At 39.6% G+C, this 16718-nt stretch overlaps 2 protein-coding genes across 7 annotated transcripts; one reads left to right on the forward strand and one right to left on the reverse strand.

The window, feature by feature from the left end:
* The first annotated feature begins 5642 nt into the window (after nucleotides 1–5642).
* LOC307037310 (G2/M phase-specific E3 ubiquitin-protein ligase-like) lies at nucleotides 5643–10988 on the forward strand. 3 transcript variants are annotated; one of them, XM_079678090.1, is made up of 13 exons: nucleotides 5643–5885; nucleotides 6687–6804; nucleotides 6941–7048; nucleotides 7160–7469; nucleotides 7595–7686; nucleotides 8095–8142; nucleotides 8362–8429; nucleotides 8506–8598; nucleotides 8709–9019; nucleotides 9128–9291; nucleotides 9441–9613; nucleotides 9746–9960; nucleotides 10072–10988. In XM_079678090.1, the coding sequence occupies exons 4-13, from the start codon at nucleotides 7175–7177 to the stop codon at nucleotides 10311–10313; spliced, it is 1701 nt and encodes a 566-aa protein (XP_079534216.1). In that variant the 5' UTR covers nucleotides 5643–5885; nucleotides 6687–6804; nucleotides 6941–7048; nucleotides 7160–7174; the 3' UTR covers nucleotides 10314–10988. The 3 variants fall into 3 exon arrangements, with proteins under 3 accessions (XP_079534216.1, XP_079534215.1, XP_079534217.1); XM_079678089.1 differs by having other exon boundaries at nucleotides 6944–7048; XM_079678091.1 differs by having other exon boundaries at nucleotides 6944–7048; nucleotides 7160–7402.
* A 142-nt stretch (nucleotides 10989–11130) lies between these two features.
* On the reverse strand, nucleotides 11131–16047 carry LOC307037319 (uncharacterized protein). Of its 4 annotated transcripts, none has more exons than XM_079678106.1 (5): nucleotides 15988–16020; nucleotides 13887–13986; nucleotides 12652–13346; nucleotides 12044–12228; nucleotides 11131–11547 (listed from the first exon to the last, which is right to left on the reverse strand). In XM_079678106.1, the coding sequence occupies exons 3-5, from the start codon at nucleotides 13143–13145 to the stop codon at nucleotides 11537–11539; spliced, it is 690 nt and encodes a 229-aa protein (XP_079534232.1). In that variant the 5' UTR covers nucleotides 13146–13346; nucleotides 13887–13986; nucleotides 15988–16020; the 3' UTR covers nucleotides 11131–11536. The 4 variants fall into 4 exon arrangements, with proteins under 4 accessions (XP_079534232.1, XP_079534229.1, XP_079534231.1 ...); XM_079678103.1 differs by having other exon boundaries at nucleotides 12014–12228; XM_079678105.1 differs by lacking the exon at nucleotides 13887–13986 and having other exon boundaries at nucleotides 12014–12228; nucleotides 15988–16047.
* Between the last annotated feature and the right edge of the window lie 671 nt (nucleotides 16048–16718).

Here is a 16718-nt window from a genome sequence, read left to right on the forward strand (position 1 = left end):
CAATGTATATCGCACTGACCGTCCTAAAAAAGGTGGTTGCGTTGCCATTTATGTGAAAAATAAGTTTTGTGTAACAAAAATGGTTTCCAAATCTGTTAGTAAACAACTAGAATTTTTAGCTGTGAATGTCGAAGTAACAAAGGGTCAACAGGTCATGGTGGTGGGTTGCTACAGGGCCCCCTCGGCTGTCAAGGACTCCTTATCTTCATTGGCAAAACTGTTATCTCAACTTTCCTACAAGGAAATAGTGCTGCTTGGTGATTTTAATTGGGACTGGTTAACTTCTGTGTCAGAGGATTTTAAAAACCTGTGTACCTCTTTGAACATTACTCAGATTATAGACAGTCCTACTCGCCCAAATATTAAGTCCCCAAATAAATCCTCCTTAATTGATCTAATTTTAACAAATGTTCCATATAAATACTCATCTGTGGGAGTATTTGCTAATGATGTGAGTGACCACTGTGTTGTAGCCACAATTAGGGACACTAAGGTCCAAAAAGTTAAACCACGCATCATCACAAAGAGAGATAAAAAACACTTAGTGGAGCAGGGTGTTTTACATGATCTGTTTGATTTTGATTGGGGAAAAATCGATCTGTGTGCTGATGTAGAAACTGCATGGTCTTATTTTTATCTTGGTTTTATAAAAATTATAGATAAACATGCACCTCTGCGTAAATTTAGAGTGAAGGGACGAAACAATCCCTGGTTTTCTGCTGAACTGTCCAGTCTCCTTCATGAGAGAAACAATGCCTGGGCAAAGGCTAGGAAATCAGGCTCAGAGGTAGAATGGCTACGCTTTAGGCAGCTAAGGAATAGCTTTACTTCAAATGTCAAAAGTGCTAAGTCAAAGTACTATTTGTCAGTTACCACAGAAAACCTGAATAATCCTAGGAAATTTTGGAAAGCCATAAAATCGATTTCCACTGGTGATATCCCAAATGAGCTACCTCCGTACCTCACCACAGCATCTGGCATTATATCAGACAGGGCCACCATGCTAAATTGCTTTAATAAGCATTTCGTCTCTTGTGGCTCTCTGTTTGATTCTGTCACTGACTGTGCTTCTGCTTCTGTGAACGCTCCAGTCCTTGACTCTGAACAATGTGGTCTGGAAAACCCTTTCAGTTTTACTCCTTTAACTGTTGGTATTGTCCATGAAGCTTTATCCAAGTTAGATCCTAAGAAACCGGCTGGCCCGGACAACGTAGAACCTTTCTTTTTAAAGATAGCTGCAGATTTTATTGCTCCACCTCTTACTTCTCTTTTTAACCTCTCCCTCAGCACAAATACAATTCCTAAAGTATGGAAGTCTGCTTATGTCCTGCCTCTACTGAAAGGAGGGGAGGCAACTATTTTAAATAACTATAGGCCAATCTCTAAATTGTCAGTTTTGGCTAAGGTGCTCGAACGACTTGTGAGTGAACAAGTAAAGGAGTTTTTATGTATAAATGATATCCTGTCTAAACATCAGTCAGGCTTCAGGAAGAAACATAGCACCATCACTGCAACAATGAAAGTGGTAAATGATATTACTAGTATGCTAGATAATAAACAGAGTTGTGCAGCTCTGTTTATTGACCTTTCCAAAGCGTTTGACACCGTTGATCATCGCGTCTTAAAACAGAGGCTACTCAGTACTGGCATATCCAGCCATGCAGTGGGGTGGTTTGTGAACTACCTCTCTGAAAGGTCCCAATGTGTTCACTTTGATGGGCTGTCTTCTGAGTGGTTAAACATTGCTAATGGTGTTCTTCAAGGTTCTGTTTTAGGTCCACTTTTATTCTCCATATATATCAACAGTTTAGGTGAAAATGTGGATGAAGCTACTTTACATTTTTATGCGGACGATACCGTGATGTATTGTGCAGGTCCCTCCATTCAGGAGGCGGTTGTTAAATTACAGGCTGTTTTTAACATTATTCAGACTCAGCTCTCTGAACTAAAGCTTCTTTTAAATGTGGATAAAACCAAGATAATGCTCTTTTCAAAAGCTAAAAAGACACCAGAGCCTGTTTTAGATATTGTATCAACGCAAGGAACAAAACTTGAAGTTGTTGCCTGTTACAAATACCTTGGTATCTTGCTTGATGACTGTCTCTCTTTTAAACTTCATGTCAATAACCTGCTTAAAAAACTGAGGGTTAGGCTAGGTTTCTTTTTCAGGAATAAGTCCTGTTTCTCACTTGAGTTCAGGAAAAGGCTAGTCACTGTGACCTTTTTACCTGTGCTGGACTATGGTGATCTGATGTATATGAATGCACCTGCCAACTACCTGAGCAAACTAGATGCTGCGTATCATAGTGCTCTGAGATTTGTCACAAACTGTAAAGCACTTACTCATCACTGTACATTGTATACCAAGGCAGGTTTACCATCACTCACTGTACGGAGGCTCAGTCACTGGTACACTTTTATCTATAAAGCTATGTTGGGCAAACTCCCATATTATATCTGTTCATTGATAAAGCAGAAAGTTGCAAGCAGCTATTGTCTGCGATCACAGGATATAGTCTTGTTAGATGTGCCAAGAGTAAGGACTGTCTTAGGTAAGACAGCTTTTATGTGCGCAGCTCCACTTGCTTGGAACAGTCTACAGGCAAAATTGAAATTGAGCATTTTTATTTCTCTGAATGTATTTAAGGCATGTCTAAATGAAATGCTTTCTGACACTCTGGGTATTTGTAAATGTTGAATATGTAAATATGATATTCTCTGTTGTTTGTATGTTGTTTTTATGTTTCATGTGGAACTAAATGATGCAGGTCTCCCTTGTAAATGAGATCGATGATCTCAAGGGACCAATCTGTCTAAATAAAGGTTTGAAATGAAATGAAATGAAATGGAACACAGAGCAGGTGTTCTGTCCTTCTACAGCGTCTCTGAAACCATGACTCTCCTCCACAGAGTGCAGACCACATTCACTCAGCCGCTACATGCTGGATTTTGTCTTTATGCTAGTTGTGGAGCCACTGTTGAGTTTTGTAAACTCAAATAGCCTGAAGTCATTGGAGGAACTCTTCTACTTCTTAAACTCACCGTGTGTCCATCAGAGCTGATTGTTCATGTCTTCACTGCGCAGAGATCAGCTGTCAATCTAACATTATGGTTGGGGCTTGAACATCTTCTCATGAGTTGTTCTGTAGATGTTGGACTTTCTTCCGGCTCCTTCCTGTGTCTGTTAAGCCATGGAGGCTGTCACTGCTCAGGAGGATCCTTGTTCATCTGTAAACTTTGCTCTAAATATTTGCTGGATGTTTCTTTTCATTCATGTTGTCGTTTCTCTTGTAATGCACGAGTCTTCAGAGACATTTATAATCACATGTATTACTTTGACAGATTAAATGTTATTGTTGCTGCCCAAATTAACTAACAAATTAAATCCAGATGGTTATAACAATTATTTAATCATAACATGTTTATTTAAAATAATATTACTTCCTGTCATGATCATAATCAATAAGTAAATCATGTATCATTCTGTTTGAAAGAGCTGAGATGAAACACATTTATGGTGTGGATAAAGTGAAAGTGATCATGAAATCATTGATCAATAGTCATTGAACAGACATTACTGATGGGATGTGTGATCAAATGAAATGCTTGGATAATGAATAAAGGAGAAACTAAAAAAGGATGTTCTTCTTGTATGATGTCCAAGGTGCCGTACGAAGCTGATGGAGAACCTGTTCTGCAGGAAATGTATGTTCTCGTTAAATCCTAGCTGCTGTAATAATATATGTTGTCCTGATAGATTAATACTCAGGGCGTCACCATCTAAAGTCCCTCAAAGAAACATGAACCAGGAAGAGACTCCATGATAAAAATACAACTACAGAGACTAGAAATTACGACAGAAAGAGATACAACTACTACTAAGTGTCTGTATTTGTATTTATGTGGTGGTGGGAGCTTTCGCATGGGTCTTCCTGCCCCATAATGAAACATATCAGTGTCATTATCTGGTGAGTATCCTTCAGAAGGCGTCCTTAAATGCCCGCTAACCTTTAACAGCCTTTACTATCAGACTATCAGTCGGATATCAGTCAGAACTCGTTTGTCTGGTTTTCTGTCAGCAGGTACGATAACGATAATGGCAGCTGTGAACGATCCCCACTCTTCTATCTCTCGAACAAACTACTTGAATCTAAATATACTTAAGGTACCTTGCAGGATGTCAACCTGCATGAGATTTTAAATCAGGGTTATTTAACTAAATATAGATGTATGAACTCCTCCTCCTGTGTAAAACACTAAGGTGGTGGTGTGTTCATTGTAATGCAGCATGGCCAACAACATGTATTCCATTTTTCTAATTATGTAGTTTTTTGGGTGTTTTTGTTATTATTTAAAACATGTCTGCAGACCTTTAGTACATTTAGCTCATTATACTTACTTTTACTTAAGTAACAATTCCAATGCAGGACTTTTACTTACAGTGTAGTTGTACAATCTTTACTTGAGTTAAGAATCCAAACCCTTCTGATTTTATTAAAGTTAATTTTGGACCTAACTGTAATAAACTTGTTCTACCACAAGCTCTAAAAAACCTGCTGACTCGCTGTTTTCAAGGTGTTTTTTACTCAACACCGCATTTTATACCTGTGTGAGGGCAACCATACTTCATGTAATCTGTTCCTAAAAAGACTTAATACCATAAGATAAATATCAGGTTTGAGGGTTTTTCTTTATGTAAACTCCTGCAAATATCATGCATACTTTTTAACTGGACTTAAAGGTCCCTATTATACTGTGTTTCATTAATATATCACAGGTCTCAGATATATCCAGAGCCTGTCTCTGATTGGCTGAAACACCAAACAGATCATTGCAGCATCCCATAATCCCCTATGTTTCAGCCCTGTTTCCAAAGTGCTGATTATCTGTCTGTTACTTTAGATGAAAATAAGGAGCCACTCCCCACGCCCCTCTGAGAGATATTTGGTTAAAAATAACTCAATGGTGCTCTCGGAGGAGATTCAGGTGGTGTGTGTGTGTGTGTGTGTGTGTGTGTGTGTGTGTGTGTGTGTGTGTGTGTGTGTGTGTGTGTGTGTGTGTGTGTGTGTGTGTGTGTGTGTGTGTGTGTGTGTGTGTGTGTGTGTGTGTGTGTGTGTGTGTGTGTGTGTGTGTGTGTGTGTGTGTGTGTGTGTGTGTGGTAGGGTGTGTCTGCTCTGATGACGACATCTGCCGAGCAACAAAGTTACCCTGATGACCTGCTTTGTCTATAGGCGAGGCAACTGGAGTTTCTGTCACACAAGGACACTTTTAGGCCAGATTTATAGGTACATTTGGTAACTTAAAGGTCCCATGTCATGCTTTTCCGGTTATTACCCGTCCCCTTGTGTGTTATGACGTTTTTTATGCATGTAAACGGTCTGCAGAGTCAAAACCCTCAAAGTACACCCTGTAGCGAGTAAAACTCTAACACAGAAAATACCTCCCAAAACGCGTCGTTGGAGATACGCCACTGTCCATTGATTCTTCCGGGTAACTCATGATGTCATGCGTTACCCGGAACCAAATGGACCAATCCGTGGAGCCGCTACGTTACGTCCGCGGAACCGTTACGTTAAGCTCATTGGTCCAAATTGACCAATCCACGGACTTCCTCACACACACACTCAGTGCAGGCAGCTCTGCTGATCTCTCCTCCCTGCTGCAGGCTGATAACTACGGTGGCCCTGAGAGGCCAGGGTGCTGCAAATAAAAGAACGCTGCAAATACAAAAAACGCTGCAAATAAAAAGAAACAGAAACGCCACGCAAATAAAAACGCCGCGATGCAAATAAAACGGATACAACGGAAGTGAATTACCGGGGACTATTATTGCTGATGCACATGCGAAGAAGAAGGCTGGGGGATCTCCAGGAAACATTGCATGGGTAAGTTTATAATGTTAAAGTTACACAGGATGTAGATAATATCTGTCGCTGCCGTATTTATGACTTTAAATGACGTTATTTTGTGTGTTGGAGCAGATTATGTGTGTAGTGTATAATATTAGTAGAACATTCTGCTCGATTTATCCGTGCAGCTTGAACCGTTTTAAATCTAGACTACCCCACACACACACACACACACACACACACACACACACACACACACACACACACACACACACAGTATTCTTGCGTGTTTAACTGCCTGAGGCTTGTCTTGCCCTTGTCAGTGGGGAATGTCGTGATTAAGACACACTTGCAATCCATGTTGGGATATTCCTTGTATTAAGCCAGCGTTGAAAGTAGTACTGATTAGTCTTTCCAAATGTGTTAGTGTTATTTAAAAACTAGTGCAGTGCCCGTTCGGGGCATGGCCGTTCAGAGCTTGTGCCCGTACTAAGCGGACCGATTGTTTGGCTCCCATAATTGCTGCTTGCAATGTTGTCCGGGGGGCGTACCCGATCGGAGCGCGTAGATTCGTCAAACATAAAGGTTTAGAAAAATGAATCACAAAAAATTCTAAATGAAGGATGCACATCATCGTGCAATCCGCAAGCCATATCCGAAAGCTTAGGTCGATCTGACAAACAGTCAGAGAGATATGCGACCCACAGACACACACACACACACAGACATTTCTTGCTTTATAGATAGATAGATAGATAGATAGATAGATAGATAGATAGATGTTCATGCAATTGAAGCGCAAAGCAACCTAATGATACTTTTTTTGTTTTGTTGCAGGTCATAATGTATTGTCCTTTTTGTGGACAGCAGCAGGTTTCTAAATCAGCCTTTTGCTGTTCATGTGGCAAGGACATCAAATTCCTGTGTGATGTTGATAAAACAGGCCCAAGTGGAGGTAATTTTTTTTTTTTTTTTAATTTTAATTAGGCTTAGATGTACAATGTACACTCTATATCTTATGAGTATGGGTGAGAACACAATATGTCTCTCTGTTCTTTGTCATTGACGATTGATTGGACTCTTATTTCAAGCAGAGGCTACAGGAAAAAGCACACTGGAGTTATTTCGGACTTTCCGGAGTGTAAAAGAGAAGGAGAGACGAGCAGGTTTTAAGAAAAAAAAAACACCATCAAAAGAAGGTACATTTTTTTGCTGAGATATACTAATAATTTGCCGACAGTCCATTCTGTCATGTATTTATAGTGTCACTGAACTAGTTAACAGTCACCTATTTCATTGTTTCTCTGTAGATTTCAGTAGGCCTTATGAGGCTGAAAGATGGTGTACTGAAGACTGTAAGAGGAACAGTACTTCCCCTTTTGATGCGACCAGAGTCGGATGCGGACGAATTGCAGAGAGCTGCTGAGCAAAAAATGAAGACCTTCGACAGAAATTTACATGGCGGTCTCTACGTACTGCTCTACCCTGACGGTACAAAGATAACTAATATACCAGGAACAGAAGTACCCTTCACTCTAAACGAGTACAAAGAGGTAGTGGGGAAGGCCTACCAATATATCACACTGTACATTTGTACAGCTGAAGATTTCTTTACATCTTGTAAGTAATTGTGAAATGAATTACCAACCAAGAAGAGCTTTTTAAATTGATTTGTTTGTAAAGGAAAGCACTCTGTTGTTCTGAGTAGTCTAAAATCCTCTTATACCTGTTCTTGTATTTCACAGCTCAGGAAACCAGCTCTGAATCCAACTCATCGGATTCAGAGGTGATCATCATGAGTCCAACTTCTGCAGAATTCAATGCAGCTGATACATTAGTGAGTACTACATTTGCTGTATCCTAGATCGCTTATATTGTAAATTCTATCTGGAAGTGAAAATGTTTCTAGATTTCACATACAGTAGACGGCATATTTTTACGATGAAACATGTCCCAAAATAGCATTTTAAATTGCGGTAAATGTTGCAGCGTCCTGGCCTACACATATTTTACAAACTTAAGAAAACAACTTTATTTAGTGCAGATCCCTGCAAAATCACACCATAATAATTTGTATGTTTTTCACTGAAAGTAATAATGTAAGAAGGATCATTCCCCATGTCGCAAATCACATACATACACTATCAATCAGAATAATAGAATTCAATATTTATGTTCAAATGTGTTAAGCTCTAGTTCTGTCAAATTTGAAGTGTCACACTGATATATTGTTTTTTACTTCCAGGTATGGGAACCTGCAGATGGAGAGTCAGGCACTGATTCAGCAGCTCCGGTAATTGTGGCTCCTAAACATTGTCTATTGTTCACATTTAGCCTTGTCTGAAAATATTGTCACACAATTAATGTCTTAAACTACATGAAATAATGTGTCAGACTGACCCAGAGATCCACGTTTGTGTACATTAGAATAGTCTTTTCTTTCTAAATCAGCCCTCAGATAGCCATGATTTAAAATACTTCAACTTACCTGTGATTTAGGTTTGTGATTCAGGTCTTATTTTCTGACTCACAAGAGGGCCCAGGAACATCAGGAGGTATGCTGGAAACTGCGTGCTATAGGTATTATACTTTCCTTTCTACAATTCAAGTATGTTTTATATGAAACAATGTATACTTGTGTATGTCAATTTCTCAGCAAATATACTCAGCTGTATGCGCCCATTGTAATAGAGGATAAGGATGACTCAGACAGTGTTGAGTGCAGTCATGACATTCCAGAGGATACAAAGTAAGAGAAAAGTTACCCTTACTTCAACTGTGGTTGTTATTTTTCCTGATCAAAAATGTGTGCTATGGTGTACCATTTAACATGGTCATAATTTATTTATCTGATGACAGGGTGGACCAGCAATCACTTTCTGAGATAACTGCAAACCTGGCCCTAGAGATTGACCATCGAGCTGTCAGCAGATTTAACATCTGTCGCTCGAACATCTGGGATGGAGCAGTCAGAGGATTCAAAAGGGCAACATTCTCAGAAAAAAAAGACATCCTGCTGAAATTCTCTGACGATGAAGGGAGGTTTGAGGAAGGTCTCGATACAGGTGGCCCCAAGAGAGAATTCCTCTCCCTTCTCATGAAAGAGCTGAACAAACAGCCCATATTTGATGGACCTGTGGAGAGCCGCTACCTGGTCTACAATTCAACAGGTTCTGTTTTGTGTATAATGTTTTAAAAGAACCCATATTTCAACCTTGCAGTGTTTTCAAATATGGAAACTGATTTAATATTTCTTTATTCTGCATTATCTTGGACAGCTATCAGAGAGGATGAGTATTATTTAGCAGGCAAGATGATTGCTTTGTCCATTGTGCATGTTGGACCTGGTCCTAATTTTCTCAGCTACATCTCAGGGCAGAGCAGTTTCAAGGCATCTGTCGGAGACATTACAGATGAGGAGATAGGGAAAGTCCTACAAGAGGTATGAGAAGGGTGTGAAATTCTAGAATAGGTAAAGAGAGAGCTTTGTCCACTTAAACCATTCTTTCAAGATATACTTCTGGCATTACTATTTTTTATAATTACGTGTCATATTTGAAATGTGTGGGACTCTGTTATCTCTTCTTTTAGATTCAGAATTCACCCTCAGTGGAGATCCTTCAGGACTTGATGATACGGAACAGTGCCATGTTGCAGACTGCTGGGTGCTTCAGACATGTCAGGTCATGTGAAGAAATAAAAATGATTGTAGAGGATTACCTGAAGTGGTACATAATCCACAGGAACAACACTGCAATCGAAAGGTAGGTTTTTGTATTTCATTGTTATTGCTAAAATAATTATGAAAAACGTGTTGCTGTTGTCCCATTTTCTTGCTTACTTACTTCTACATGATGCACATGTATCTTTGCATTCATCTTTTAATTGTATTTTAGATTCAAGGCTGGACTTGAAAGTTTGCAGTTTCTGACAGCTCTGCAGCAGCATCCGACGGTCCTGACCCCTGCTCTCTGTCATGCCGATGTGAAGCTGTCTGCTGCAGAGATGGAAAATCTGTTCCGGCCTGAATTTAGTCAACAGGGAAGCAACAGAAGGGCTCAGGAAGAGAAAGCTATGAGTTACTGGGCAGACTATCTTCTCGATTGTGAAGGTTAGTCAATTTGCTCTTGTCTGATTTTTATACACACAGATTATAAAAAGTTCTGGTGTTGATGTAGATAGTATTTACTGTCAATTGATTCCAATGTTCTCTACTTTTTAGAAAATGACAGCTCAGTGACCTTGGAGGAGGTGTTAATGTTCGCTACAGGTGTGCCATGTGTGCCTCCTGCTGATATGAGTCCTCTGCCACGCCTTCAGTTCCTATGTTCTACATCGTCAACATTCCCAATGGCAAATACCTGTGCCAACATTTTAAAGCTTCCTCTTTTGGACACTTATGGTGCCTTCAAAGCCAACATGAACTTTGGCATTAATAATTCTCCCGGCTTTTGGTGCCTTTAAACAATTAAATAACTTGTGGTAAAAGTTATTGTTGCCACACACAGTACACAGTCCGTTGTTTTAATGTTGCGGTCTGTCAGACCAAAATGTTGTGACGTAATAGAGATGTGAGTATTTTTCATGGCAGATTTGTCCTATTTCATATCTAACATGTGAACAACACCACACATTTGTATTGTATTGTTATTGTATTCTCGTTAGGTAGGTAAGGTAGACCGTGGTTAAATCAAGAGTTCAGAACATGTGTTAAGATGTTTTACAAATATTTACATAAACAGTGAATAAAGACTGCAAAAGGCACCTTGTCGTGCAAATGTGCCAATTTTGTTTTGGCCATTTTATCAACATGTTTTTACATGGACTTTGTGAAAGAGTAAAGCTGAATGACTCTTCATTAAATGGTTTAAAAGTGTTTCATTTTAACGTACAGTGAGGACTTGTTTTTCTACGTATAGCATATATGTTACACACTCGCTACAAAGATGACACGGCTGTAGCTGGTTCACAAGATTTTATTCTTAGATCCACTGTGAAAACAGAAATAACAGTAGCATATGTGACTGATGCAATGAATGAATGTTATTGTTGATTCATCAATTTGTTATGGGCTGTGTCTGAAATCACTCAATACTCCCTATATAGAATTCCCTATATAGGGAGTAGGGAGTAGTGAATGAGAGTGATTTCAGACACGCCAGAGAACAAATTAATCCAGCAAATATTCACATTTTAGAGGCTGGAACCTGCTTATATTCAAAACAAAATAATTTTCTGACGATCGACCATTCAACTGATAACACGGATGTAACACTAAACATGTTTTACAAAATACATGAATATGCTGTATGTTTATTTAAACAAAGAAAGGTTTCAGTCTAATGACTTATGCAAAGATACAAGCTGAATATTTCACTGGACTTATCTACTCAGAATTGCAGCATTCTAAATAATATTCAACCTACATTGGAAACTTGTACACACAAAAAAGGTTCTGGGGGGCTGGTGGGCCAATGTATTCTACACTCCAGACATGTTTTTCATGGAAATGTAATTCTGAACAGCAGCTGTCCAGTTCACTGGTGGAGCCAACCCACTCCGTCTTTGCAAGTCCACAAAATGCATCTCCAGATTCTCATCACCACACAAATTGTACTGGGATGATGCTTGCATGATGCTATCAAAGTGGTGTAGGGCTTCCCAGGACACTGGAAATCCACACTCCCTTACGCCAAACCTAAGACCAGTCATAAATTGAAACATAATGAGTCAAGTGATTACAAATGGATCATTTAACCCCCCAAACATGCTAGATAAGCATTATAACTAAAACTCCATTGAGTCAGTTTTTCGTTAATTAAATCCTAAACAAAGAGCTTTGACATGAGAAGTTAATCTCAGGTTGACAGCAGCTCTTTCAGTCAAATATGGTCATTCTACTCACTTTCTAACACAAGGTACTTTTTGGGATTGAGTAAGATAAATCGACAGAATAGCTTTGGATATTTTCTGATTTAGGTTTTGTGTTTGAATCCATTTTTAGTCGTTTAAGACTTGAAATAATTTTTGAAACAATGAGTTTTCCGACTAAATGAATCACGATATTTATCAAGTGACAAACTTGTCATATTGGGCTGATACACCAAATTATATGAAGTCAGATATATTTTAAAGTAATATTACCAAACAATTTGAATACAAACCTGTGAGGCATCACATGGCATCAGGTTTACCTGATGGACACTGAGACAGGCGAACAGGTCGGATGGTGTGGTTGTTCCACAGCTGTCTGTACTCTTCGAGGTCTTTTTGTAAGATGCCCAAAAACACATATCGCAGCAGACACTTGTGCTCATGGCTCCCATTGAAGAGGTGCCTCTCTCTAAGGTCACTGAAGAGCTCGATCCAGAACTGAGTCCTAATGGTGGAATTCAAAACTTTTGTATTTCATGAAAAAAAGACAACTTCAAGTAAAAAGTCACAATATTTTGCTAAAAAGTCACAATATTTCTAGAAATGTTGTACATTTCTTGGTGCGCTCCTACATTATTTCATTTGGGAGCACATAAACTCCCTTGGGAAAATGTTAGTGTACAGCTCTAATGTAATGTCACAATTTTTTTCATCCAGATAGATTTAAAGTATTTGGGCACCTCTGTACTGTACTGTACTGTACTGCACACACACACACACACACACACACACACACACACACACACACACACACACACACACACACACACACACACACACACACACACACACACACACACACACACACACACACACACACACACACACACACACATACATTCTTGGACCTGACCTTAAAAAGCTATACCTTTGCTTTCTGAAGAAAGACCACCAACTCTCGATGCGCTGGTTTGCAGTTGAGGTACCATACATGTGACTGAGGGCTCCTGCAAAATCATCTGTGTGTTGAGATCGTAATCTGCAGTTAATGGCTGCCATAGTGCCGTTTTCAGTTCCACAGTCAGTGCGAAGGCGGGCTGGAAGTAGTCCAAACTCCGATACACACTGCAGGTAATACTGCGCAATGATGCCCGGATCGTTGTTAGTGCTGCCACTCCTGAGCCACATAACTTTCCTTGAAAAGCCGTCGATGCAGCCACTGATGGCAATACCAAAGGGTTTAAGTTTATCATATCCATCAGCGTGCCACACTTGGTTTGGTCCTGCTGTGACGTATCCCCTTCGGACAAACCTTCGCCTGGAACGAAGTTGAACACCAGATGGATCTAGTCTGGAAATCGTCTGTCTAACATCCTCCCTTTTTACTGTCAGGTGATACTTTTGTTGCAATGTCTGCCACATAGCTCTGTAACCCAACCCGAGCCTCTCAGTTCATGTGCAACAGTTTGGTGTACAGTGCCAATGGGAGTGTAGTCTGTCCTTGTTAAGCCAGCGTTCTGTTGTGTCTTTTTTCTAGAAAATCAAGTATCACTTCATAAGCGTGTCCCTCCGTGAAGTACTTGTGGATGAGGCCTGCCTCGATTCCTTCATTAGATTCTGTGACTGAAGGGAAAAGACAACAGTGTCATTAGGAATGAAACTTAATAACAAAAAACCTATTAAGAAAAAAATGAAAATGTATCAGTAATGAGGAAAATACCTGAAATGTTTGATGCATAAGTGTATGTTTTCATTATGTTCAATGCGTGAACAATTCCAGACATGAGGAGCAAAAACTAAGAGAAATAAACAGGCAAAGGACAAAATATTGAGATACTTACATAATTGGTAAGGATAAAAATACATATCAATCTAGAGGTAGCGAACAAAAAGGTACCCTTTTAATGCCTGTATTTGTGCATAAACGCATCAGAAGGCTCAACCCTCAGCACATGAAGGAGCACATAATTGCTCAACTTTGGTATTTCACCTGATTTTTGTACTTGTTGGCATTTCTTTTTATCAGTAGTTCTAAATCATGTTGAAATTGCCATGACTGACAATAATATGTGTATAGCATATATTAAAATGGCAACAAATCATATACAAATAAGACATTATCACCGTACTGGTGAAATTCTTGACTTTTAAGGAGGAGCTTACCATCTTCGAGAAAGGGAGCCAAACATTCAATGTTGCTGCCACAGGAGCCGCAAAACCTCCCAAAACACCCACCAGTCCCACAATATGGACAATACATTGCCTGTGGAAAAGGAGCAATGTGAATGTTATTCATTTGCAATGAAGTAACAGCTACTTGGTAAGCTATTGCAGCAGGTAATGTTACCTGCAAACATCCGACACTAATTTAACAGCAGATATCAGCTGCAATCACTTAATATCTGAACCGTGCCTCTACAATGTCAAAATACATTTTTTTTAAAAAGAAAGATTTAAAGCCAGTAAACTTCTCAAAGGAAGCACGTCTTGGAGGATAGAGAGACCCTTCTCTATCTCTAAGCAGGATAAGAGACCCTCATTTATCTCTAGACAGGCACATTTAGATGACATGTTGATGGAGTCAAGATTGACTACAGGATGTTAGTGAAGATCTATACTTGCATGTATTCAATATAGGGCTGGGCAACGATTATAACACGTTAACTTGCCCAGCCCTAATTCAGTAAAAGTTGTTCCCTCTAGAGCAGGGGTAGCCAACGCGGTGCCCGCGGGCACTAAGTCGCCCGCAGGGGGGAAATTGGTCGCCCGCGTGCATGTTCTAAAAATAGCACAAGTCACCATGGAGCTCCGTCTAAAAAACTTAATGAATACATTTTTATTTTTAAAATGACAATATTGAATATAACATTTTAAAATCACACATTTTGTATGTACATATGTGTGAAAAGTGAAATGGAGATTTGGTGCGTGAAATTGAACTCTGACCCCCAGATAGGTTCAGAGTTTAACTCCACGCACCAAATCTCCGTTCCACCTTTAGCTGAGACAAGCTAGCATGAGCAGCTACGATCATGGGCCTCATCACCCCCCACACACACACACACACACACACACACACACACACACACACACACACACACACACACACACACACACACACACACACACACACACAGCAGTGGTGAGGATCTCAGCCTGCCACTGACGTTCAACCAGAAAACATCAGCAGTTAGCTGTTAGCAGTTAGCAAACAGAGATCACAGCTCCTCATCTTTTCAGAAACTGGACAAAAGTTAAACAAGTACAAACCACAGACTGTCTGTGTCATGGGGAATACAGTCGCTGGTTTATTTATGTCTGTAGGCCGTTGTTGTGAGTGTGGAATGAGCATATACAACGTTAGCTTAGCCTGGTCGACCCAATCTCCATTCAGAAAACAAGCATTTTAAAAGGTTTTTCGCCTGCCGTCTTGTCTGCAGACTTATCAAGCATTAATTCATGGTTTTTTCTAACAGGTATGTTGTTACTTCGGCATCATTTAGAAACGTGTATTACAATTTAATCACGGTAAAATATGTTCATTTTTGTAGTTGTAGCTCCCGAGCCAGCGCGTCTTGTTTGAATGATGCGAGTAAACACAGCTGGCAGCAGCGGTGAAACTCGAGCGATTAGAGCGAAGTCGCGTCCGGTGTGAACGCAGCATTACAACGACCCCTGATAGATCTCGCGAGAATGTGTATAAATATAGATACATTTTCATAACAAAACAATGGGGTTGCTATAGCAATGGTAAATCATTGTTAATAATTATTGTGAGGAATAATTAACATTAACATGTGATCAGACAGTCCTTCACATACAGTAAATTAATATGTATTCTGATTATTATTAATAATAATATTATCATTAAAGGTGAACCGTGCAATTATGTTATTCAGGAAGTTTGTATCAAACAAGTAGCCCTTCGTATTACTCAGTACCCTTGAAGTAGCCCTCGGTGACAAAAAGGTTGGTGACCCCTGCTCTAGAGCATGTTGAGGAGAGGACCCGAGCTCGTCTGTTGAATAAAGGCATATTCAACTTACTTTGTGTGTCTTAGCATCATCTTTAAGTCCCGGTCGGCTCAGATCCGTTTGTTTAGAAAACAGCTAACGTTAGTAGATAAAAGTAGCTATGTTCTACTAACATTATACACTAAACACATAATCTGCTCCCACACACAAAATAACGTCATTTAAAGTCATAAATACGGCAGCAACAGATATTATCTACATCCTGTGTAACTTTAACATTATAAACTTACCCATGAGATGTTTCCTGGAGATCCCCCAGACTTCTTCTTCTCTCGCATAAAAAAACGCATGTGCATCAGCAATAATAGTCCCCGGTAATTCACTCCCGTTGTGGCTTTTTTATTTGCATCGCGGCGTTTTTATTTGCGCGCCGTTTCTGTTTCTTTTTATTTGCAGCGTTTTTTTTATTTGCAGCGTTCTTTTATTTGCCGCACCCTGGCCTCTCAGGGCCACCGTAGGTAACAGACAGTTGGGATCGCAGCGAAATTCTCTCTGCAAATCTATTCTAGTAGACCTCAACAATGATCAGTGGAAATGGCCATGACATGGGACCTTTAAAGCCATCGAGACAACGCTGACTCATTTTTCTACTCAAATCCTCCACAATTATATGAAAAGTGTGGATATTATGGGATTAAAAACAGGTTTAAAATGTTTTTTTCAGGAGATTTTAAAGCCTCTCTAACCTGATGATGTCATCACTCTGAACATTCCGCCCCATATAAAATCTGAAAAAGTCAGAAATGTTCACCAAACTTAAACTGTGATTTGAGGAAAACTGTTCCATCTATCAAAACATCCTTTCAGTCCAATAAAGTGGAGAGTCTGGAGAGCAGGTTAAACTTGTAATCTTCTTTCTACGTCAAAGTATGGCGAATCTGTACGACCTCAAAGTCGGGTGATTTTGAGCTGTGTTCACGTCGCAAATTGAACATTGCCTGGTGATAAATGCATTATGTAA

The sequence above is a fragment of the Notothenia rossii genome (genome assembly GCF_949606895.1).
Source record: "Notothenia rossii genome assembly, chromosome: 4".
NCBI classification, from domain to species: Eukaryota; Metazoa; Chordata; class Actinopteri; order Perciformes; family Nototheniidae; genus Notothenia; species Notothenia rossii.